This window comes from Protopterus annectens, chromosome 16.part0, assembly GCF_019279795.1.
Source record: "Protopterus annectens isolate FY-2018-M chromosome 16.part0, PAN1.0, whole genome shotgun sequence".
In the NCBI taxonomy this organism is placed as follows: Eukaryota; Metazoa; Chordata; order Ceratodontiformes; family Protopteridae; genus Protopterus; species Protopterus annectens.
The window spans coordinates 326,044,419-326,071,934 of NC_056750.1; the positions used below are offsets into that span (position 1 = coordinate 326,044,419).

General features: G+C 39.6%; 1 protein-coding gene across 1 annotated transcript in view; it reads right to left on the reverse strand.

The window, feature by feature from the left end:
* Nucleotides 1–27,516, reverse strand: part of LOC122790305 (centrosome-associated protein 350-like) — a 400,823-nt gene that overhangs the window by 285,282 nt on the left and 88,025 nt on the right. The window contains exon 3 of the mRNA XM_044057821.1: nucleotides 8,122–8,233. Coding sequence (XP_043913756.1) covers nucleotides 8,122–8,233 — 112 coding nt within the window. The remainder of the gene's footprint in view (nucleotides 1–8,121; nucleotides 8,234–27,516) is intronic.

Genomic DNA, 27,516 nt, shown 5'->3' on the forward strand with positions numbered 1-27,516 from the left:
CTCTGCTTGACATGAATGGGAAGCTTATTCCAGAGTATGGGCAGTCTTTGGGAGATGAACTTGTCCCTCCAGCATGTTCTGTTAATTGTGGTAATGAGGTTGTGATCTTTGGAGTGTGTGGTGTGGGGGGGGGGGATTGGGATTTCTTTAGGTGTAGTATTTCAAGTAGGGCTGGGTCAGACATGCCTTTGTAAGTCAAGCAGAGATCGCCTCTAAGTGGACGATAAGAGACCGAGAACAGCTGGAGTTTCTTGAGTCTGTCCATGTATGACATGTGCTTAAGGCCTAGGATCCTTTTTGTGAGGTACTTTTGTGGCCTCTCCAGATGTTGTAGGTGTTTGGTCAGGTACATGCCAAATGGGGGGTTACATTCGATGACTGGTCTAATGAGGGATGAGTAGAGAGGGATTATGACCTCTTTCTTCTTGGATGCAAAACCTTTGGTTATAAGATGTGCCATGTAGAAGGACTTTCTGACCACAGTGGCAATGTGGTGATCGAAGGTGAGGTGGCTGTCGACCTGGATGCCCAGATCTCTTATGGCCCCTTCAGTGTTCATTGGGCTCCCATCAACGTGGTCATTTGTGGGAACTGTTTTCCAAAGGGGATGATCACGCATTTTTGGGCATTAAGCTTCAGGCCATGGTTGTGACACCAGTCATTGGTCTCAGAGAGGCCCTTTTGCAGGATGTCTGCATCACTTGGGGAGTTGATAATGACTCCTAGCTTGCAGTCATCAGTGAAATTGTTCAGCCAGAGTCCTTCTGTGTTGGCCTGGACTTCTGAGAAGTAGATGCCAAACTGGAGAGGGCCCAGGACCAAGACCCATGGGACTCCACTCATGACTGATCAATAGTCTGACTCGGAATCCGCAACTTTCACTCTGTGGGTCCTGTCTGTGAGCCAATTTACAACCCACCTAGTGATGTAACGATTGATGCCTAGTTTGGTGAGTTTATCAATGTTACCTGAGTGGGGAATGGTATCAAAGGCCTTGGCCAGATCAAGGTAGGCTGTATGCACTGCCTTACCCTCATCCACAGCCTTGGTGACTGCCTCGAAGAAGTCAACCAGGTTCAGCAGGCAGGATCTCCCCTTGACAAAGGCAAACTGTGTGGGGTCAAGAGTTTGGAGATTGCCTATATCTTTGCTAAGCAGGTTCAAGATGATGCGCTCCATAGATTTGCATAACCAGGCTCATCAGGCTAATGGGGTGATAGTTCTGAGGGTCTGTAGTTTCTCCCTCTTTATGGAGCAGGATGACTGTAGCAGTGTGCCATTCATTAGGGATATAGCCTGAGGTAAGGCTGTGATTGAACAGGGCACATAGATGTGGTGCTAGTTCATTATGTAGCTTATGTAGGACACAGCCAGAGATATTATCAGGTCCCATGGACACTGTATTCTTGGCTTTGGACAATGCATCTTTTACCTGTGCCGCAGCAATGGTGGGTACCAGGCTTTCTTCTGGTATTTTGATAGGGCCCTTGGGGGGGGTAAAGTTGACACAATCTGTTGGTCAGTATGTTGGCTATATCTTCTAGACCAGCACAGTTTAGCTAATCTGCTAAACAATGAAGGAAATTTGTAAAGTACATATAATCCAGTAAGCAAAACTTCATAGTTTTTACTTCTGCTGTCAGCAGTTTAGCAAGCACAGCTTTCCTTTTACTAATCTTGCATTTTACAATACCATACTTTTAAACATATTCTGCTGATGGAAATTTATACATTGATAACTTGGTACAGAAAAGCTGTAACTCCTTCTACAGTAAATTCATAATGAGAAAAATAAAAGGTGTGATGCAGACTGCTTGAAGTAAACATGGCACAATGGGATCAGCCTGGATCCTTTTTTACAAGTGTCTAGTACTGCAAGTGTTAAATGACATGCTACACATCCACATCACAGGTTACACCAGCTGCACTCACTGTTTTGGTGGGCTTGCTTTGGCTTCAGTTAGTCCTGCTGCTGGATGGCCATCAAGTCTCCCGCTCTGACTGCAGTTTGGATGTAAAGTCATCCAGTTTTAAAGACGTCTTCCACAAGGTCCTCCTACTGTCCCAACACTTCAAACAAATATGTACCAGGTCCATAAATGGTTATTGTTCCATGACTACTGTCTAATGCTCTAATCCCTGTTCTTCTAAAATGAATATTTCTGTTCACTTTTGCAGCTCTCGGCAATTACTTTTCTTTGGATACATAGTGAAAAAACTGAGAACACGACATATCAAAGTTGACTTTTACACATAGTTCAGCTTTCACAAGTTTCTCATGCGGTTTCTCTCATCAGTCCACAACCTTTTCATTATTGAAAATATATGTTCAACATGGGCATTGCTAGTAGGAATATCAAAAACAAATTTGATGATTTGTTTCAAGTTATGTGCATCACAGCCACTAAGGAATTCAACCTATCGTTTGCCAACCTCAGTGTGATTTCCCTTCAGCTTTGGGATGACTTGTTTCAAGCACAGATACTTGGCATGCAGTTCATCTCCATCAACAGTCACACCAGAGGCTGATACTATCTCCAAAATGTCAGAAAAACAGCAAGGCTCATCAAGGTTTAGAACATGCAGTTTCTTCAGCAGATTTATTTCAAAGTCAAACCACTTATCCAGGTAAGCTATCGCTCAATCGTACACGGTCAGTGCTTCTGTTTTAAACGATGACACCTGGCTGTTGGTCATAAATCTGAAATTGTTGTTAACAGCAAAGCCAAAAAATTGATCGTTTTTGCTCTCCACCCACTCATTGTGTACTTCCTCCATCACAGGAAAAAGCTGTGTGATATGAGTTGTGTTTGACTCCAGCTACTTAATTTCTTGTGCGAACACTCTCATGAAGCTGAACACAAAATGAATGTAGCATTTTGGGACCATCTTCACCATTCTTCAACAACCCATCTTCCTGATCTGAAATAAAACTCCAAATGAATTTATTCGTTTCCTGTTTTCCTTTACTGACGAAGTAAATCTTTACAGCTGTCCAGCATTTTATCAGCCTTTCAACTGCAGGTTCAAGAGACAACCAGCGTACAGGAATATGATGCAATAAAGCAAGGTATTCTTCCCCTGCAAAGTCATAGCACGATTTCAGCTGATCTAACCATTTAGCCGATGATGAAAATTCATTGTACACTTCGACAACCAACTGCTCAACATCATAGCTCAACTGTTTGCATGCATGTTAGGCAGTGTTGTGCATAACATGGCAGTTGCCGTTTGCTTTGATCAGATGTAGCTGATTGGTCTTTAAATTAGTAAAAATGGAATATTGCTTGCCATAGTTGACCGATGCATTATCAGCACAGTAGCTAAGTTTTCAACGTTGCCTTCTAGCACTTCTAAAATCTTGGTTGTTACTCCATCTGCCATTTCATCGCTGTCCACATAGAAATCAAACGATCAGTGACACCTCTGGTAGATGAAAAAAACCTGACTGACACCAGATACATTTTCAAATTGCCTTTGTTTGAAGCATCGGTTGCTAATGAGAATGGCTTATTTTGCTGCAGTTCCCTTAAAGCCCGTTTCACGGAATGAGGTAATAAAATGTTTTCAGTGAATGACTCTGCTTTTGTTTTTCCACAGGAAATTTTTTTTGGTCAATTTGGAATTGGAAAATATTTGGCAAAAGAGTTTATTACCACAAACCTGTGAGGAGTAGCTATGATGATGCTATATTCCATGAAATATCATTGTTAATTCGGAAGCAGTAACTTGTTCTTGGTCCAAAAAGTTGGGAGTAGGAAAGAAATGTTTCATTGTACTTGACATTTTTTGGCTTTGAGAGTTTTGTTTGTGCTTGTCACCAGCTGCATGATTCCAGACGGATGCAAGTCCATCAGTTCAGACAGAAAATGAACAGCAGCAAACTTTACACCAGGTGAAGTAGATGTTTTTATCATCCCGGTATAACCGCACCTTGAACTCTGAATCCTTCAGCCACTCCTGTCAAAACATGCAGACTCATTTCTTCTTAGGTGGAGTGTCTTCCTTAGTAGTCGCACATGTAGGCTGATAGGCCATCTTCTTCACAGGTGCAGGAAATCCAATATCCATTTCAAGACATGATGCAGCAAAACCTGTTTGTCTTAAATTTCCTAGTAGAAAAGAAAAACAATATAATTTATTTGCCCCTCGCTAACAAATAAGTAGAACAGTAAGTAGAAAGTAAGGGTGGGGGGAGACAGGAGCAGTTTGGATTCAGACCAGGATTCACTAACCAACCTGTTGCAATGAGACAAATAGTGGAGAAAAGGCTAGAGATGTGGGAAAAAGTCCAAATGGGCATTTCTAGATTTGGAGACAGAATATGACAAGGTTCCAAGAAAGTTTATGTGGGCGGTGTTAAGATGATTCAAAGCTCTAGAAACAGTAGAATTCATACAGGCTATGTACAAGAGCCCAATGACACAAGTACAAACAGTGTGTGTGGACTCATAGAGGGATTTCCAGTCAGTATGGATGTGCATTAGGGTGTAGTTTTGAACCCACTACTGTTCATACTGGTAATGGACTACATCATTTGCAAACAGGTTGAAGGGGACAGATCAAAAAAGTTGTTGTTTGCAGTAACGCCGATGATGTGACATTACAAGCAGACATTGAACAAGAACTTCAGCTAATGATACAGAAATTAAATTCAAAATAGAAGGCACACATTGGATCATGAAACTGAGTGCAGACAAGACAGTTGAGCTATCACTCTGGACTCCTGGATATCAGTATTTTCAGAGTGACACAATGTCTCTGCACTTGTGTATTGGCCAGATTTAATATCATTTAATCATTTATACCCCCTAACTTCTTGAGAGCCTTTAGCTCATTTGTACAGCACGCATATTGTTGTCTTGCATGTAGGCAGACTACGGTAATTTTTTAGCATTAGCAGCATTCATGTAGCAAGCAAGGTAAACGGTAAAAGGATCTGAAATATTTTACAAGAAGATGCTCTCTCTAAGTCTAATGCCTCTAACCTTTTTTATTGTCTTGACCCTTGACATGCAACCACAAAGCAAAATTATCTTCCGCTCCAGAATCCAAACTGTCTGTTACTTGCACACATGCTGACACTAAGAGTTGTTGTTGTTTGTCTTTCGAATTTTTCCCAGTAAGGGGTCGCCACAGCGGAACTCCGGTCCGCTAATGATTGGCAGCAGATTTTTATGAAACGCCGAGGTGCCAGCTCGACGCCCAACCTTCAACGAAGGCATGCCCATTTACGCACGCATGTCTTTGGAACACTACCCAACCGCGGGGAGGACATGCAGAGTTCACACAGAAGGCACTCCCAGGCCAAGCCGAGAATAAAACGGGAGAACTATGAGTGAATATAAGAGCAGTGCTTAACTGCTGTGCTCCACTCTGGATATTATTATTGCTAGAATGTCTCACTGTGCAGCAGCACAGATTTTTTTAGGATGCAGGTGCAGAACATTTAAATGTCAATTTAACTTGTTAATGCTAAAGTTATGGCACGACCGTAACATTAATGAGTTAAATTGTCACTTAAATGTTCTACATCTGCATTGTAAAGTGTACAGTGAGATATTCAAGCAATAATAATATCATCCAGAGTATAATGCTCTTGTTGTGGTCCGTATCTTATTTTTGCTTAAATTTCTTACCGTCACTGATGGTCTGCACTACCGTACAGCAAACAGCACATTTTTTTAGGATGCAGCATTTAATATTCCGGTTTGGTCGGAGTCCTGAAACATTACAGGGAGGGAGGAGGTTCATTTGTAAAAAGTTACAACACTGGCAATCGGCAATAAGCTCATAGCTCATTCAGTCTCTCTCTCTCTCTCTTTCAGTCTCGGTCAGACTCTCTCTCGTCTCGGTCTCTCTTCCAAGTAAGTGATAAGTCTCATCTTCATCTGAGACTGTATTTTGTTATAAAAAAAAAACACAGCCTGGGTCTCCAGTTTGATTTTATGGCGCAACTTACTTAAGTAAGTAATGCTAGACTCTAGAGCTTAATTGTGGTCTTGTCTCTTGTGGGCGGCCCAGATCTCATTGTTTGTATTTGCTGCTTGAATGTCTCACCACAGTAATCACACAGTTTTTTTAGGATGCAGAGAGATCAGACTACAGAACAGAACATTTAAGTGGCAAGTAACTTATGGTGGCACTGAGGTGGCACAACAATGTCAGTGTAGTACAATATTTAAGATGCTGAATGACTCGCTGATGTTTTGGCACCAGTGGGTGGTTGCATTTTGTTTTCAACTGGCCCAGATTGCATGGATAATGAGTCATAGGAGCAGCAGCATGCTGCAAAGAATAAGAATTTCCAGATTTACATTGTGAATCCGAATAACCGGGCAACAGCCTTTATTTCTGGACAATCTGGAAAAATTCTGTACAGTTGGGAACCCTAAGTGGGGATTGCCACCCTGCAAAAACACTTGTCATTGGTTTAGTCCGCTCCAGGATAATCCTTGCAGCATTTACAGAATGTGTCAATACTGATGAGATTGACATTTGGACTTTGCTCTGCAGGGTGTTGGGACACTGTATGTTAATACAGTGCCCTACACCAATATATATATATATATATATATATATATATATATATATATATATATATATATATAAATAATACATGCATATATACACACACACACACACACACACACACACGCGTGTGTGCGTGTGTGTGTGTGTGTGTGTGTGTGTGTGTGTATGTGCATGTGTGTGTGCGTGTGTGTGTGTGTGTGTGTGTGTGTGTGTGTGTGTGTGTGTGTGTGTGTGTATGTGTGTGTGTGCATGAGAGAGAGAGGGAAATTCAGATTATAAACTGTGAAATTAGTTTCACATTTGTTTTAATACCTGTGTTGCTGACTTTTGTTTTCTTTGACTGTATCTGTCTCTTTTGAAATCAGACTCACTTCCGGCTACTTCTGTAGGGCTGTATTTTGATACTTCAAGATGACTGCTTCATTCAGAAACCAATGCAGGTACAAATGTTTATTGCTCCAAGAAACAGTTTTGGAGTGTGTTAAAATGAATAGACTGTGGTGTACAGACCACAGCTCCCTGCTGGACTACCACACTCCAAAGAGATGTACTAATTTTGGGTGTTTAACAAAAAAAATAAATTTTAGGAAAAGGGATTTAGGATAGTTGGCAAACTAGATAATAAGAAAACAATGAACTGCAGATTCATCAAAACTCATGACCGGCAGCTCAGTGGGGACTTGTAGTAACAATAAATCCTGTATGGCAGAAGCGATTTATTTGCTAGAAAACTCATTTGGTTGGTTTTCAATTATTTATTATTTATTTACATTTGTTAACCGGGTAGCATCCGATTGGGCAAGAAGCCCGCCTTCAGCGGAGACCTGGGAAGAAACTCTTCAGAACAATGCAATCAGTTAACAATTACAAAAAAAATTAACTAAAACAGGTGATAAAAAAACATATTTACATATGGGAGAAAGTCATTAAGAAACATATTAATAACAAAATAGAAATGGTACAAATGTAAATTACTTCGGGCCTTCCCATATACTCCAAAACATGATCTCTTATGTACCTTAACCATGAGATAAAATGTGTTTAATATAAATACATAAAATGCAAACTGTTCATTGAAGCATAACTCTTCATAAGTTTAAAGATTCTGCCCTGAACAAATAAGTCTTACAGCTCCTTGGAAAAGAAGCTTTTTCTATGTGTGTGTGTGTGTGTGTGTGTGTGTGTGTGTGTGTGTGTGTGTGAGTGCGTGTGTGTGTGTGTGTGTGCGTGTGTGTGTGTGCGCGCGCGCGTGTGTGTGCATGTGTTTGTGTGCACATGTGCGCGCATGCATGTTTGTTTTGAATATATTACTGTCATTTTTGAAAATGGGCTATTTGCATCAGAACTAGCCAGATACCACTTAGTATGTGCTACGTAATACAGGTTAAGCAGTTTCTAGGAAAGAACGTGAATGTTTTGTTTACAGATTTGGTATTCTGTTCTGTGGGGTAATATATGGCGAATCACGTAAAACTACTTTAGTGAGCATTATGCCAGATAAATGCCCAAAGAATCAATATTACGCAATCATCTTAGTGTTGTGCTACATCAAAATAAAAGGATTCTATACAGTACATGAAAACTTACTGTTGTCTTTGTTGCTTTTCTGTGATTCACTGCCAGCATCCTCAAAATACGTATGTTGTTTTTCACTTGTATATGGCTGTGCTGATAATGGCTTATCTCCCACTGTGCATTCCTGTCACACACACAAAAGAAAAACAATTAAGTGTTTTGAAGGAAACATTTACATAGGAATATGCATTGCTCAGAGGAATATAAATGCATACCTTCTACATTGTCATGTTTATTTTTTCTTTCAACAGTTGCTGCCATGTAGTTAATTCCTGGACAACCATCTCCAAGCTTTATTCAATGGTACAGTTATGCTATACTACTGATAAGCCAAGCTAAGATAAGACTGTGGCAATGGACCACAAACAAACTTATCAGGCATCATATTCAGACTACTGAAATGATATCTGCTACAGAAGGACATTAACAGAAGATCCACTTTCACATGGCATTCTCTGGCCTGGTTGTTGAACTGATATTTCTAAAAACTATATTTGCATGCTCAGTGCCAGTTCATGTACAGCCAAGGTGAGACTAATGGTGACAGGCATTTAGCAGTTCATAAACTAACCAATGCTTGCTGGATGCTGTTTACATGCAGTAATACAAACATGACTACATAAATCTGTTTACATTTCCTGCTTCAGGGTGTCTACTACCAAAACAAAATAAAAAACATAAAATTTCCTTGCTTGTGCACTAAAGTTTTGGAGGCATGGATGCACATCACTTCATCAATCTCTATTCAGGTTCATTTCACACTAGCAAAATGAAATAATAGTCTACCCAAATAGCCAACTTCAACAAAAAATAAAAATCACTTTTTGTGGAAGTAGGAGGGAGGGATGCTAACCTGCAAACACAACCTTCCACCCTCATGACTCTTTATATACTAAATGAAAAATCACTCAACTTTGAGCAAAGGATTACTTCCTTAGCCTCAAAATACAGGAAGCTGAAAGCAAGGCTAGCTAGCAGGCATCAAAGTATTGACTGACAAATGTCCTGGAAAAGACGGCAGGGATAAAATGGTTGACAGACAAAGAGGTAGGATGATTGGATGGAAGACAGCCTAGGTGGAAAAATTGGATAGTGGGTGGGCACTCCAGTTGCATGCTGGGTTCTCTCTATCTTTTATGGATAAACTGTCAAATTTGGATGCAGACACACATTAATGGTAAGAACACAACATGCCTAAAACACAAAAAAATGCATGTGATGTTGTTTTTAAATGCACAGATGTACATAAAATCTGACAGTAACAGTGCATAGCTGATAAAAATTCTAAACATACTCATCCAAATGTAGCTAAATATAAGGTTTGAAAGACAATATTAATTACTTCTATACTTTTTTGTCAGTAACGGCAGAGTCATTTTGAGAAGGCAGCTTTTCCCCATCCTATACTTAACATTAAGCACAAGGAATAAAGTGGAGAACCCACCTAGTATCCAATTTTATTCCACAGCTCCAAGATAGGGGACTGCATTACCATACATAATCATTTCTTCTATTTCTTTTAGTGGCCAAGCTCCAACTCCATTCCCAGCAATATACAAAACAATTAAATTTGGAGGCATACAAAACCTGTTGTCCTGCTGAAGCCTTCCAAATGAGTCCTGCCATTACATACTACATCGTCTTACTCTCTGATCTCAGGAACTCAGAACAAAACCATACTTCCACCCACCAGACATTCTCTTCCTTATATGTGATCTAGTAAAATATGAACAGCCATACAAGTGGACCTACTGTGCCTTCTCAATGAGTCCTTGAAATGAAAACATAGCTTAGATTATGCGTGCTATCTCAGAAGGCCTCTGTACCCATAGAGGGCCTTAATCAAATCATTCCCCTATGCAAAAGTTAAAAAAAAGCTATCAATTTGTATTATATCATGCTACTTCGTCCAGGCTTTTTTCTCTTTTAACATTGCAGTGCTTACATTTCTTAAAACTGGACAAGAAGGAAAGAAAAAAGGAAAAAAATAGGGGCACAAAATTACTTTAATGTCCCTATTACACAAAAAAACAAAAAACAAAATGCTTTACTTTATAGCATGCAGTATATGTCATCCATTACAAAAATACTGTTAAGAGCAAAATTTTGTTTTACTTACAGTTAACTCTTTTGTTCCTCTTCCCTCTCCTAAATGTTCTTCCAAACATTGATGATATGAAGAAGGGCATATACTTTGGAGTTCTCTACAAGTTTAACAAAGTCAAAAAGTCCAACATTTCCAGGTTTTCTTGTTCCATCATTTTTATGGATTTAATTAATACTTTGTAATCCCACATTTATTCTTCAATTTCCAAGTTGCTGGCTTTCTTCCTGTTGACCTCCATCTCTCAAATCCAGTCTCTGGTTCTTTTCCAACATATTCCTAGTTTTTTTTTTTACTTTTCTCTGTCTCTTAAGCATTTTCCTTTGGAACTCTGGAAAAAAAATTCACTGGCATAGTCTCCCTATGGGCTTTATTACCAGAAGAATAAGCAGCAGAATTCCCTTCTCTTTGCTAGCTCACTTTTTCTTGGACAAACTTTTGTATTTCCTCCTTAAAATGTTCTGCATCAAAAAATGATTTTGACCCTCAAGGAAAAATATTTTGAAAATATCTGGATACAGCAACTTGAATTTCACACCTGCTTCTTGACAATCCCCTGATTGCTGGAATAAATGTACCCCACTTCTGCCTGCTATACAGTGAGTAATCATTGTCCATAAATACTCTACTATCTCCCACTTTTAGTACTTTGTCCTTCTGCCACATTTTTGTCAGAATCAACTCTTTCTGCTGAAAGGATTGCAACTTTACTATTAAAGGTCTGGGCTGCTTTCTCATGGCCAAGTTTGGAACATGCACACAATGTGCCCTTTCAATTAACAACTCCTGTTGGGGAATACCAGTCCAGTTTCTTATTTGTGCTTTCACAGAATTAATACAGTGTGTTCCTTCCAGTTTCTCTGTTATAGCAGAAAATCTCAGATTTCCCCTACATGATCTGTCCTATTAATTGTACCATTTTTTGAAACATCTCATCTTGAGCAGTCATACACTCAGCAGCCTTTTCCTAATTTCATCCTCTGATTTTTGTAGTTTTATCAGCTCATCTGAATATCTGTTTAAAACTTCTTCAATTTTTCCAACCTTTTATTATTTGAGTCGATATACTTCAGCATTTAATTTCAGCCCCAAACCACATCTAAATCTCCAGGTCAAAAATACCCAAATAATCATGATTTATTTTCCTCTAAGCTACAAAAACATTTCTTGCTAAGTGTCTCTCTATATTTTACTGAAGTGAGTTTACTATACCCCTCCCATGAGGAACATAGGTACTTTTATTAGCTTACAGATTAGCATGATTATAGATGTGTATCACATTATTTTAGCTACCAAATGTTGGTACTTTCTGCAGCTTAATGCCATTATTACATTTATACTGATAATTTCCTGCTTTAGAGATGTTCTGATATATGAACCAATGTCACTTCTTAGAACTTACTACACTTTACATCTTTTTATGATACTTCCGGTTTATTGAATTTTAATGAATTCCAATATTTTTGTACACGTTCCTTTAGAGCTTGTTTAAGCTTTGATATATTGTACAGCTACAATTTCTTAGAGCATTTCTGCACAGGCCTCCACTGAAAATAGGCGCTGTACCCAGTCAGACCTTTCCAGAAAATAAAAGCAAATAAATAAAATAATGTTTCACTAATGAACATACCTGGTGAGTGTTTCACCCCATATGACGGTAAGATGCATTTCCCTTCCTTCAATATTTTTATAATTTTTTAAGGTCTGCTAACATTACCTATGCCAATAAACACAGCATGAGGAACATGCAGAGATGCTGTCCAGTGGAAGCTATCTGTTGCTACAAGCCTTAAACTCCAGCATTGTAACACTGTATATAGTTATATACTAATAGGTTTCAGGCAGATGATGCAACAAATTGAAGTCCCTGCAATGCTATGTCCTGATTCATGAGTCCTCTATTAAAGTTGACAAAGTGTGTTTAATCTTCCCTGAGGAACCCCAGTATGTTCAGATCTCTAATGTGCATTTCTGATTTTGTAAAGCCTGACAACTTCCAGATAAAGTGCTTCACTCCATGAATGTTGGAGTTTAAAGTCTATATTGTTAGGACACCTCCACTCATGTACAGATATTCTTATTTCTTAAACCTTAACAACTATACTAACTTACTAAATAGCAATACACCATAAATCATACTGAATAGACAATGCTGAAATGCCAAAATGCTGCAATGTTACAGTGATGAAATCAAAATACCTACTTCCCCGCAAGTGTAGTGATCTGGACTATTCAGTCCCCTCCAGGTCCCATGTTAGCACTCATTACTGAATTTCACTAACAAGACAATGATGCTGTCTGCTGATGCAGTGTACATATATACATGTATGCTATTAGAAGGTATTTTGAGTTCAGTGTTGTAAAGTTTCAACATTTTGACATTTCAGGATTGTGCACTCAGTATTATGACTTTCAGCACACTGGAATTCAACAAGTTGCCAGGTATTTTTTATAAAAGCAACATGCCACTGAGGGCTAAAGCTGATTCCAGCAGATGAAATAATGGAGGCTTTTGGTAAATGAACACTCACAACAGGTACACTTTCCACAACAGTACTACTCGCAACTAACTTAAGACTGTGTAAGACTTGTAGTGTGTAAGACTCACAACAGGTACTACTTTCTCTTCTTACATTTTATGTAAGCTCAGATCTATTTTACCACATTGAAATAAAAGTACTAAAATTCCCAAACTAACAATTTTGAGCAAATTTGAAAAATACTAACATGGGGACAATAGGGTGGATACTGTCCTGAAAAAAAATCCCTGTTAGCTTTGCTAAGGTAAAAGTTTTTCCATCTTTTCATTTTGACCACATGACATGACAAGACATTCCTCAGATACACTAAACCTAATCTAATAAAAATGGTGTTATCTAAGGATTTTTCAAATGGCAACTAATTTGCCCTAACAAACAACTCTCATGATTTGCTCCCCACTACAGTTTATAAGTGAATTGTTCATAACCCTTTTACATAACTGCATTGATAAAGTCATTGCTGTGAGGCATACATTTAGTGGAAAATGTTTCCAATAACACTAAATGATGGAGCTGCAAAATCAGCACATTTTCACACTGAAAGAAAGAAGTGTACAAAGCCCTCAGACTTCATCAACCTCAATGCGACACAAGACTAAGGCTAAGATCAGCACCATCCATAAAGAACTCACTAAAACAACTTAAACAAAGCTTCATTAATGTAAAGCTCACCATCAAGACAGGTGACAGTAATAAAGCCTTTAACCGCACCCAAAAAACTGATGGGGAAGAATCAAGAATGAAGTATTATTACAACAAAGTCAACAGTTATAACTAACATACTTCCATACAGATGTGCACATTTCAGCCTACAAATAGAAAATTACATCTGAAATCGCCACATCTGCTTTCAGTAAGGTCAGAAACAACAGTTCCATGGGACTAAATAAGATACCAGGAAACTTATTTGTACTCAAGTACGTTCTTAACAGAACATTAGGAATGGACTATATTCCTTATATCTGGAAGTAGGCTATAGTAGTTGCAACCTACAAGGTGGCCCTTTCACAGACCACAATTACAGACCGATCAGCATCACAAGCATAATATCCAATGGGATGGCATGAATCATCATGGAAGTTATACAGTCAATCTTAAGTGAAAACCCCCTCTTCACTAACTAACCTATTACAGTTTTGTCAAAGGTAGATCCTGTAACATGTGCTCACAATTGGCTACATGGTTGAATACAAGAGGATTCCTGTCTTAAACATTTCACTTGACCAGTGGAGTAACTCAAGGCTCTTCCATAAGGCCACTCCTTTTTGACAGCTTTTTCTCAGATATCAAAACTGACTTCACAGTTTGTCTCACTATGCAGATGACTGTAAACTCGGGGGCCCTGTCCTTAACCCCATTAACACCATCTCCCTTCAAAGAGCACTTAATATTATTAATGAATACTGAATTATAAATGACCTTGTCTTCAACATAAAAAAATGTATCATTCATAGGTCCATATCCTCCTAAGTTCATACTAAACTTACTGCCAAGGACAAAACTGAGAAGCTTAACCACATCACCCAGTACTGGTGCAACAACAACAACAATTTGCCCCATTAAGCAATGCTTCCCACATATCCTAGGTGAAACTTGCGATTACTCACACAGTCATCTTGATGTGCAATGGCAGTCTGTTCCACAAATGAGAATATTTAGGGCTTGGTACCTCTCTTCCGACTTCAAATTGTTGATTTGGTAGTAAAGGCTTAGGTCTCTAGAGAAGGTATGTGCTTTACTATTGAATTCATTTAGCAAAAAAAAAAAAAAAAAAGTTCAAAAGATGCTTGGTCAATGGAAAGTTAAGCAGATATCACACCCCTAGAGTCTGTATAATACTGAGTAGAGGGGCGGGGCTTTTATTCTGTCAAAGCAGCAAAGGGTAGTAAGGCCTGTGATGCTCTTGATGAGGAATCATTAAGGTCTGTTAATTTAGTTTAGGTGCTGGTTAGGTAAATTCTAAAGGTGCATTATATTCAATTATGGCCCTGATAAGAAAGGAATAAAGTGGGACTATAACTTTTCTGGACCTTGAGGATATGTCATGATGGATAAGCTGTGCAAAGCAAGGATTTTCAAGCCACCACAGAGATGTGATGCCAATGGAGGGTCAGTTGTCAACACAGGTACCCAAGCTAGCTGTCAGACAGTGGAGATGGAATTCTCAACATCTGCAAGGAATAAACCAAGAGGGATGGTTTCAGGAAATGGTGGGCCAGGTTCGGAAAGAAAACCACAGTGAAAAGAGGGGCTGGAGATTAGGGAGTGGGATAGTACAAGGTGGCATGGATGGGTAGGATTATGAAAATAGGGGTTGGGGATTAGGGAGTGGGACAGTATAAGGTGGCATGGATGGGTAGGATTATGAAAAGAGGGGTTGGGGATTAGGAGTGGGGCAGTATAAGGTGGTATGGATGGGTAGGATTATGAAAAGAGGGGTTGGGGATTGGGAGTGGGACAGTATAAGGTGGCATGGAGGATGGATAGGATTATGAAAAGGGGGGGCTGGGAATTAGGGAGTGGGACAGTATAAGGTGCCATAGATGGGTAGAATTATAAAAAGAGAGGCTGGGATTACAGAGTGGGGCAGTATAAAGGTGGTATGGATGGGTAGGATTATGAGTAAGATGGACTATGATAACAAAAGGAGGATAGAAAAAAGACTGTACAGATATCAGGAGAGGTGGAGATACTGGCAGGATAGGGAGGAACCTTCTGAATCAGTGTATGAAGGAAACAATTTGATTTAAGAAGCTGGGGATATGAAGAATCCAAGAAACTACAGCTCTAGTTCATTATGCCATGCGGACTTTAACCTTATTGCAAACATTTTGCCAAAAATGGATAGAACATGTTTTTGCAGATACCACTAGGGAGGAACATGTACATTTTGTGAAAGGAAGAAAGTCAGCAACCCACAGAAGGACACTGACGCATTTTGCAAAGTGGATGGAAATAGAGGGGGAGGGATGTGCTGCGGTAGTATTGATTGGTGTCCAGAAGTTATTTGACAGAAGAGAGTGCATGTATTTGATAAAATTGCTGCAGCAGGTAGTAAATGAGGGTAATGTGGTTAAATGTGGTCTGCGTACTGCAAAGAGATGGAAGGAGGGAGGGACACAGATAGGAAAACAGAAAGAATAGGATAAGTGGGTGGAAAAGGTGGGGTTCAGCTCCAGGAAGGTCAATATACTAACAGAAATGGCAAAACAATGGCTTAAGAGAGAGAGAAATGTGGAAGGACATGTTAGAACAGTGGTACTGAGTTAGGAAGGCTGAAAATAATGTTATTCTTAATGAGGAAGTGTACAGATAAGGGGAAATATGGGAGAAGTCGTAGTAAATGGTTAAGAAAGATAGCGCTGGGAGGGAAGGTGAGTGTTTCATTGTCAGGTGGTGAGAATTAATATGCAATAATGTGTACATTATGAATATAATTGCCCAGTAAGTTATACATAAAGAGGGCAATAACTGTCCTAAAGTGAAAATGTATATCTATGAGTGAGAAAAGTATATGCAATAACATTTATTTAGAAAAATGTAAGTACCCATGTTCCTGATGCCTATGCCAGATTTAAGAGAAATGGTACCTATATGGTAAGTGGTACCAATGCTAGGCTTACCAAAGGAAACTATGATACATTTTTTTTTGGCACAAAGGGAAAGCCCATGATTAACACACCAAGTTTTGGTTGGTCTTGGTCCTTGATGCAAAATTTGAGTTTCAGAATGGGATTTGATAACTACATTGAGTTTGCAATCATCAACAACTTCCATTCTGCATAGTCCCCTGGTATCAGATTACATGTAGGAAAAGTAAATAGAAAAGGTGGGTAACAACCAGTGCCATGTGGGACACCACTGATGATGTTTTTCTGTTAGAGTGGTTTACTATCAAAATGTAGAAATACATTTGAAAGAGTAATGACTTACTTGAAAAAAAGTAAAAAATAAAAACATTATTTAATCAAAAGAACGAAAGTGAATAATTCGAAATTTAATATTATGAACATTACCCAACGTACCTTGCCTTCCACTCATTTCCTACCAATGTTTTGAAGGGGCAAGCCCCCCCGAACCCCCCATGCGCCCCTGCTTATTACATATTCAAACTCCGTGATCACACTACAGTGAGAAAAAGTGTAAATTTCCCGACCCCCACTGTAGTGTGATCTCTAATCAGAACATCGACCTCATATGAGCAAATGCATACTAGAATTTGCTGCTGTGGATTCAAACATGTACGGATCAACGTTATGGAAACTTGGAACTATGATTTTGACCTTCCAGATTTCACATAATTGCCATACAGCATTTTCATTGTAAACTGTCTACAGCATATAGCCCTAATCATAATGGTAATGATTCTGTCAGACAGCCAAATTATGTATGGGTTAATACTGAGTTGGGAGAGTTTCCAATATTCCTATCATACGTGATAGTGTTGAAGGTCTTGGCAAGGCCCACGTAGGCAGTATGGACTGTATGTCCCTTCTCCATGGCATTGGTAACAGTTTTGAAGAACTCAGCCAAGCTAACATGGTCTGTCTTTTGTAAAGCCAAATTAGTATGCATAAAGGGATGCAAGTTCCTATATATTGTTTTTTATTAATTCAGCTATAATACATGCCATGGCCTTCAAACTATATTAATGAGACTAATAGACTTGTAATTGCCAAGGTCAGCAGAGGGATCACCTTTAAGTAAGGGTGCCACACTAGCTGTTCTTCACAACCCGAGGATGTAACCAGTGAGGAGATTCAAACAGAGGAGCTGATAGCAGGGGATTTGCTAGTTAAGACTTGATGCTTTTCAGCAGGCAGGATATTGTCAGGATCCAAGAAACTTGTATTTTTAATTTTGGAAAATGCCAAATGGACTTGGGTCCAGGGTGATTTTGGAAGGGGTAGCCATAAGGTGGAATTTGGGGGCCAGATGGGAGGGTGGGTGGGGGGAACTTGGAAGAAGACTTGTCTCAAAGAATATTAGCAGTGTTTTTGGTTAAGAGAAAGAGTTACCATCATAGATAAGTTCAACACAGAATTGTTAGACTTCATCACCATCAAACCCCTTCTTCCCGTTTCTTCTACATGGTGTTCAAGGTGTTGCATCAACTATTACTACAACTCTCAATTTGTGCCACTATGCTTTCTTTGATAGTCATGTTTGTCTGTCACAAGTCTTCTTTCACACAATCTATACATCTCTTGGCTGTATGTCCTTATTTCCTCTTTCTTTCTTCCTGTCTCTCCCAAATGTCCTTCACTAAATTGTCTTCTGCTTTCCTATACATGTGACCAAACCAAAGCAATTTATTCTTGACCTTCTGCATACCTGAGGCTACTATGGCGTCTACACTTTAGTCCTCATTTCTTCATCAGTCCCACAGCATGCATCCTACCACACATCTCAAGCATCTCATCTCAATCACCTCAAGCTTCCACAGCATGCATCCTACCACACATCTCAAGCATCTCATCTCAATCACCTCAAGCTTCCACAGCATGCATCCTACCGCACATCTCAAGCATCTCATCTCAATCACCTCAAGCTTCCACAGCATGCATCCTACCACACATCTCAAGCATCTCATCTCAATCACCTCAAGCTTCCACAGCATGCATCCTACCACACATCTCAAGCATCTCATCTCAATCACCTCAAGCTTCCACAGCATGCATCCTACCGCACATCTCAAGCATCTCATCTCAATCACCTCAAGCTTCCACAGCATGCATCCTACCACACATCTCAAGCATCTCATCTCAATCACCTCAAGCTTCCACAGCATGCATCCTACCACACATCTCAAGCATCTCATCTCAATCACCTCAAGCTTCCACAGCATGCATCCTACCACACATCTCAAGCATCTCATCTCAATCACCTCAAGCTTCCACAGCATGCATCCTACCACACATCTCAAGCATCTCATCTCAATCACCTCAAACGTCCACAGCATGCATCCTACCACACATCTCAAGCATCTCATCTCAATCACCTCAAGCTTCCACAGCATGCATCCTACCACACATCTCAAGCATCTCATCTCAATCACCTCAAGCTTCCACAGCATGCATCCTACCACACATCTCAAGCATCTCATCTCAATCACCTCAAGCTTCCACAGCATGCATCCTACCACACATCTCAAGCATCTCATCTCAATCACCTCAAGCTTCCACAGCATGCATCCTACCACACATCTCAAGCATCTCATCTCAATCACCTCAAGCTTCCACAGCATGCATCCTACCACACATCTCAAGCATCTCATCTCAATCACCTCAAGCTTCCACAGCATGCATCCTACCGCACATCTCAAGCATCTCATCTCAATCACCTCAAGCTTCCACAGCATGCATCCTACCACACATCTCAAGCATCTCATCTCAATCACCTCAAGCTTCCACAGCATGCATCCTACCACACATCTCAAGCATCTCATCTCAATCACCTCAAGCTTCCACAGCATGCATCCTACCACACATCTCAAGCATCTCATCTCAATCACCTCAAGCTTCCACAGCATGCATCCTACCACACATCTCAAGCATCTCATCTCAATCACCTCAAACGTCCACAGCATGCATCCTACCACACATCTCAAGCATCTCATCTCAATCACCTCAAGCTTCCACAGCATGCATCCTACCACACATCTCAAGCATCTCATCTCAATCACCTCAAGCTTCCACAGCATGCATCCTACCATACATCTCAAGCATCTCATCTCAATCACCTCAAGCTTCCACAGCATGCATCCTATCACACATCTCAAGCATTTCATCTCAATCACCTCAAGCTTCCACAGCATGCATCCTACCACAAATCTCAAGCATCTCATCTCAATCACCTCAAACTTCTTCATCTTCTTCGCCTCTATTGCTCAGGTTTCTGTGACATACAAAAGTACTGGTCACACCACTTTTTTGTGCACTTTACTTTTCAGCTTCTTTGGCATTCTTCTGTCACATACTACCCTTAGCACTCTGCACCAGTTGGTTGCAACACCTCTAATCCTAGCTTTAACCTCCTCATTCAGACTTCCCTTTTCCTCAGCCACGCCTCCTAGGTAAATGTATCTGTTAACCTGTTCCACTATTTTCCACTGTATAACAATTTTGAGGTTATTCTGATTTTTCCATTTGCTGCCATGACAACCGCCTTGTCAGAATTCAGTTTCATGATCTCATGAGTCTTCAGTGTTGCATTCCAGTAATTTATCATTTGCTGAAATTCCTGTTCAGAGACTATTATAGGGTTATATCATCTGCATACAGAAGCTTTGATGATCAGTCCCCTCTGGCCTATTTGCTAATGTAGTCCATCAACAGTATGAACATCAGTGGGCAAGACCTGAACCCTGATGCACACCCACTCCCACTGGAAACCTCTCTATGAGTCTGTATACTGGTTGTACCTGTGTCATTAGGTCTTTGTAATAGCCTGCATTAATTCTACCAATGTTTCTGGGACTTCAAAGCATCACACAACTGCAAAAATCAGCTTTTTTGGCACCTTATCATATGCTTTCTCTAAGGCTAGGGATGCTCAGTTGGATTATTTCTTCATCTTTACCTTCTTCTCAACTATCTATCTCACTGTCAACACTGAGTCAGTTGTACTGCATCCTGATCTGAATCCAAACTGCTCATTTCCCATCTTATTTTCTACTACTTTGCTTATTCATTTATCATCCTCTCCAACACTTTCATGCAGTATGACAGGAGCTTTATACCTTTATACTGCCCACAGCTGTTAAGGTCTTGTGGTTGTCTTTTGAATTAATTTTAACTCTAAGTTCATGTTTTGTCTTGCTTTTTCTAATGGCAGGTTGGATGTATGTACTAGTTTTCTTTCTTTTATAGTTATGATGTGAATACATTTTGTGGATGGCTATGAAATTTTTATTTATCTTACACTTTGTTGATGTGGTAGTTCCACCATCTGCATTTTGTCACAAACTTGCAATTTTGCTTACATCCAACTCATACAGATGCCTCAATGCAGCCATGTTACAGCTAGCAAAACTAAAAAAAGTAAACAGCCGCCTTAAGTGCAAGGTTTATAGGGGAGTTATACATTTGGGGTAAAAGTAGGGTGGTGCAAATGGGAGAAACATTTGCGGAGACAAGATAATTTTATTTATTTATTTAACATTTGTTAACCAGGAAAGTCCAATTTGGAACAAAGCCAATTTTCAGTGGAGGCCCAGGGAGAAATGCTCCAGATGCATGTCTTTGTAATGTGGGAGGAAACCGGAGCGCTCAGAAGAAATCCACACGAAAGCAGCAGGACATGCAGACTCCACACAGAAGGCACCCCAGCTGAGAATCGAACGAGGGTAACATCTTGCTGTGAGGTGACAGCACTACCACTGCTCCACTGTGCCATCCAAAAGATCAAAAGAATTACATACAATACATGCATACAAATATTTCAAGCAGAGGCATTTAATGCCCTTCTAGCCTTCCAATACCAAAACAGTTGTTCCCATAAGTTTCCAGGATATTAAAAATATCTAAACTACTGCTTGCTTTCATGTAATTTGATAGTCTATTTCAATGCATCAGCTGCTCTCTCAGATAACCAATTGGTACACCTCTCTTTTGTACAGAATCTTTTTTTTTATTTTTCCAAGTCTTTTGGGTTTCTAATACCATGACGGGAATGGACCCCATTCCTAAGTCAAAGTACGATTAAAGTTAATGAAATTAGTATTGTTTCACTCTTTGACATTAGCCAAAAGTGCTCTTTGGAGCACCTGCAATGTGCCCAGTAATGACTCCTTCTGCAATTCGTACGGTGTTACATGAACTGGTGACATATCTAAATACGAATGTAAATTTTTTTTTATAAAACCAGTTGCTCCTACTACTACTGGAACTATCTGGGTATCTTTCTTCCATATGGCTCTTGTTTCTGCCTGCAGATCCAGGTATTTTATGACTTTGTGTGTCTCTGTACACAAGACACTGTAGTCACTGGGTGTAGCTATTTCAATGATCAATGCTACATTTGTCTTCTTTTCTTGGACCACTATATCCAGTTTTCTAGCATCTATCTTTTGAACTGTTGGTACTGGGTGATCCCATGTGATATAAACTTCATCATTTTATATGATTCTTTGTAGGTCATGTTTCCAGTATTTTTCAGCCACTTTGATACCATAATATTTGCACAATCTCCAGTGTAACAGTCTCGCCACATTATAATGCCTTTCAGTATACAGTCCCTCTGCCATTAGTGCTTTGCAACCGGCAACAAGGTGTGTGGCTGTTTCCAATTCAGTTTTACAAAACCTACATATGTCTATTTCTCCACTGTGTTCAATGGACTTTGTAAACCAGCGTGTGCATAGCCCACTATCTTGGGCTACCAATATTAACCTTTCATTTATTGATGGGAATTCACCTCTCCTTAACCATTCCTGTGTTCATTCTTGATCAACATGAGACTCTTCCAGAAGTTGTCTATACTTGCAACTATATTTATGTTTTTTCCCCATTTCTTGCCTTCCCATCTGGTCCTTCACCTTATATTCTTTCTTTTGGTTTTTAGCACATTCATTTGCTGCCTGGTTTTTATCTACTTCTCTTATAATTTCCATTCCTGCTTGACGTCGATATGCTTCTGCTAAATTAAGCAGAGATGTCATCTTAGATTTATTCTCCTCATGTTTCAAAACTTTCACTACTGTGAGGTCAGCAGATATGTGTGGAGCAGGGGCGGCTCGTCCTATCGGACTGCCGGACCGCAGCCCTCCCACTTAAGAAAATAACAAAAAAGATCTGTGAAACATAAGATCCCAGACTGCCTTACCAGCAGTCCTGATATGGATACAGAGGTACCCAGCAATCCTTGCTGTGAGGTACCAGGATTCTGTGCGGTGACGACCGCACAGAATAGAGGAGGTCCGGACTGCTTCAGCCACAGTCAGGACCAATGAAGAGGACTGAGCTGCTCTCGCAGGACATTTTCAGTGCACGGGCTTGCTTGCTGTTCAGTCACTGGAGAGCTGTGTGTTTCCCTCAGATCTGTGGCTTGCTGTTTGGTCAGGTAGGTGAAGGGCTATGTGTTGGTCGGTCGCTGGGCTAGGTAAGTGAAGGGCTGTGTGTTGGTCGGTCGCTGGGCTAGGTAAGTGAAGGGCTGTGTGTTGGTCGGTTGCTGGGCTAGGTAAGTGAAGGGCTGTGTGTTCGGTCGCTGGGCTAGGTAAGTGAAGGGCTGTGTGTTCGGTCGCTGGGCTAGGTAAGTGAAGGGCTGTGTGTTGGTCGATCGCTGGGCTAGGTAAGTGAAGGGCTGTGTGTTGGTCGGTCGCTGGGCTAGGTGTGTGTGTGTGTGTGTGTGTGTACCTGATTTATGTATGTATTGTGGCTGCAATGCCTCTCAGTGAGTGATTGGTGACACAAAGAACAATATACAGAACAGCAAAATGGTTAAAGAAGCATTGTTTGGGAAGCAATGGTTGTAATAACTGGACCTACACTCAGCTGCATTGTTCACATCACTCTTTTATTTTTATATCATCCCAACAATAATGCAATAAATACTATATGCAGGATTTATTCCTGCAAAACAACAGCTTCCTCTTTAAGTCCTTTGAGTTTACTCTGCATAAATCTTCCAACAGCCATTTCTTGTTTAACACTGAGAAATTGGAGATTAATTTCTGGGGAAAAAAGCCAAATATTAATCACGAAACTGCAAACAAAAGATGTACAAACATTTTGCCATCTGACTGGACCAAACTCAACTTTTCCTTTCAAGTATATTTACTGTTTGCAAATGTGATATTTTAGGGCTGCTGATAATATCTGAAAACTACATATCACAAGGGCTATATCAGCATTTCTGAAAGGTGTCTTCCAGCCAAAAGTTCTGTAGTTATTGTTGCTGACACACCCGCTCTAATATAGGCAGTCTGCAACTATTAGTAAATAACATGTGCTACTAAACTCACCTAGCCACATGCAGAAAATGTCATTGCATTACCCTGTTAAGAATCATCATATTTTCATTGCACTTGCAAAGCATGTATTTCATTTTTCTGTTTTTCTCTCTCACACACACACACACACACACACACACACACACTAGATGTATAGATGTTAATCATTTTGTCGACTCTGAAATGTGACTGGGTTCTCCGTTCATTGAAAGTTAAGCATTTCACATGAATGTAACATTGATTGCGTGCAGGTATGTTAAGTGCCGGTTTGGAAAACTAATGTAGAGACCGTTTGATATTATGAAAGTTTAGCCATTAGGGAATGGGGTGTTTGTGTGAGAGAGGTGGAGTAGGGCTAGGGTAGGGTTAAGTGAGGCCATATTTGTAGTGTGTGTGTGTGTGTGAAATGCCCCAGTTACTATATACTGTTGGCTAGAGAGAGCAAATGGTGGTGGGTAGAGATACTCAGGCTTGAACCCTGTACCTCGTATGCAAGTGTTAAGGACCTGAATTCCCTACCCACCTCCATTTGTAAAAAAATTGCAGATTTTTGCCTCATATGTGATCTGATCTGTTCCTCATAATATCTGTGGTTTCTAAATATTGCAGTGCTTGATATTTGATGGTGTAGTGGTAGCATTGTTGCCTCACAACTGCAGGTTTTCAAGTTTGATTCTTGGCTGGGGTGCCTTCTGTGTGGGGTCTGCATCTTCTCCCTGTGTTTGTGTGAGTTTGCTTTTGTGTCTACCCATGTTACAAAGACATGTCTGCATTATTTCTTCCTGGGCCTCTGCTGAAAATTGTTTTTTTATTCCAAGTCAGATTGTCCTGATTAACAAATGTTAAATAAAATTGACAGGCATTTGAATTTCAGACTTCAGGTTTCTGAATGTTTAATTCCTTGCATATTTGATGGTGCAGTGGTAGCATTGTTGCCTTACAGCTATAGGTTTTCTGGTTTGATTCTTGTCTGGGGTTCCTTCTTTGTGGAGTCTGCATCTCATCCCTGTATTTGTGTGGATTTGCTCTGATGTCCTGCCATTTTACAAATATGTGTCTGCAGTATTTCTCCCTGGGCCTCTGCTGAAAATTGTTTTTGTTCCGTCAGAAGTAAAATTGACATTGGATTTCAGACTTCATATTCTTCAGAAAATGCATAGTAACACAATCTTTTACAAAATCTTTTATTCTAGCAATTTTCTAAGATGAATATTTGAAATTTGTCCTTATTTTTGGGACTGTATTACCCCATTATTGGCTTTGTCCAGTTTTGTGCTAAGGTTGACAGCTATGGTAAGAACTGAATTCACTGAATATGTTTGAGGGCTGTATTCCCTCATTACTGGGTTTGTCCAGGGGTTTTGTGCTAAGAGGTTGATGGCTATGGTGAGAACTGAATTCATTAAATGATAGCCATTTAAGTTTTAGTCTTCCTCTCTTTCACAAAGCAGCCAATATGGTGTAGTGGTATGTTGCTCTGACTGTTTTGCACAGGGACCTTGGCAGTAAAATGTATGGTGGTAACACAGCATTTTATTCTAGCAACTTTACAATATTATACAAGCAATGTTTAATGTGTCCCTGTTTTTTGGCCTTTTGACCCCCTCAATAAATTTGGCTTTTTCAGATTTCTTGTGCTGCGAAGTTGAGATGCAGTTGAGTATTGAGTAGATTTTACAAGGAGCTGAGAGCTGCAGGGGAAGAGAAGTTTAGTGCTGCTTATGCTAAGTCAACTTATATTGTTAATAGCACAACAGGTTGTGTACTTGCTTTTGATGCAGAAGGTTGTTGGTTCTACTCCCACAAGGGGTGAATGCTGCTGTACTGAAAGTTAAGACACTAACTATGAGCCTGTTATCAGTTTGCCATCCATTTTCTATTGCAATACTACTAGCTTATCATTTTTAATGTAATATAGGCAATTTACTCCTCAGGGGCATCAGACACTTTATTTTTCGATGAAACCATGAAATATAAAGGTATTTGCTAGCAGCAATCTCTTCATTAATTACAGATTTATTTAATGTGGAATTTTTAATGACTTTTTTACTTCAGAGATTGTGCATATTTACTGATAATGGTGGACTGTAGAATTGTGCATATTTACTGATAATGGTGGTCTGTAGAAGTTTGAGTAGACTTTTATGATGGAAATCTTCTGAATTGGGAAGTTTTGTCATTATTGGTGCATGCGTTTTGTTTCATTGTTTACTGGAAAATGTTCAAAGCAGTAGGAAGGTGTATCAAAGAACACATGTATGTTTCATATGCAAGGGGCCTATGATTTGAAAACAGCCCAGAATTAATCTTTGTCTGCCACTGGCAAAATGTATTTTCTTTGAATGTGGGTTTCAAGGGTAGAGAAGTTTTAATGTTAAGTTTGTTTAGCATATGTCTTAGTATTTGTGCTGTAAAATGCAAAATAAAACTTTCAAATGAAGTTTAAATCATCACAGAAGTAAATCAGTATGCACATTAGTGTTTATGGTAAATGGAGTGAAATAGCCAAGTAATGGATCATTGGAAAGGCTGCAGGTGGAGGTTCCATTCGACCATGATTTTTTGAGGGGGAAGGGCGGCAAACTTAAAGACAGCCCCAGCTGAACTATACCTCCCAACTGTCCAGATTTTCAAAGAATGAATAGATTTTTGCTTCTTATTTTGGTTTGTTCCTTATAAAATGTGTGGTTTTCTGGCAAATCATTTAGGAATTAAGTCACTAAATAATGACACACTGAGTTTCAGACTTCATAACTTTCAGAAAAATGGGTGCTAAAGTAAGACCTGTTTTTCTATCAACTGTCTCAGTTTATACAAGAGCAATTTTTAGTACTGTTTATATGTTCCCCCAATATATTTGGCCTTGTCCAGATTTATTGCATTAACAGGTTGAGAGGTACATGCAAATAAATTGCTTTATCAAATTAGGCATAGCCAAACCTCTCAACTGTCCCCAATTTAGGCTCAAAATGTTGCTCTTCCCCCTAATAATCCCTCTGCAAAATAGCAATTTTGGAAGTAAACATGGAGGGTTTACAATTAAGAAATAACTGTAATAATCAGAGTTATAGATTACTTTTATTTCAGAAATGCATGTAGATTCTTTTATTTTGTCAGCTGCTCAAGTTAGCAGTACTGATATTAAAGTGTCCCTGCTTTGACAGGTTCCCAGCTATATTGTGTGGCTATTTTATATTTTTACATCACATTTTTGGTCAGTTTTTGATAAAATTGTGTTTTTTGTGGCAAATTAGTGACAAATCATTAAAGACTGAACTTAGAAAATAATGACAGACATTTGAGTTTCAGATTTCATACCATTCAGAAAATTCATACTAATGCAAGACCTATTCTATTATCTTTCTAAGTTTATAAGAGCAATATTTAAAAATTGTCCTTATTTTTGGGCCTTTGTCCCACTTCTGTGTATGGCTTTGTCCAGATTTCTTGCTCGGAGATTGAGAGGTATGACAAATGTGTCAGGGCCATCACAGTCAGCCAGAGACATTTCAAATTGTGACATATTTGTTGCACCCCCACTCCGCCATGTAGTGACTCTGGATATGTCGAAGCAAGGCAAGGAGTAGTTATGCAGTGTAAATGTGCAGAGTATCCCCCCCCCCCCCCATCCAAGGCAGACACAAGTACTAGAGTGGCTTTTCATCTGTCCTTGATTTTTGCAGAATGGTCTGGTTTCTGTCATATTTTATGTACTGTTGATTTATGTTTATTACTCAAAGTGCCTGTTGCTCTGTGTTTAAGTAGCAATACTTTAATGACCATCAGGTAAGCTTGGCTGAGATCGTAAGATG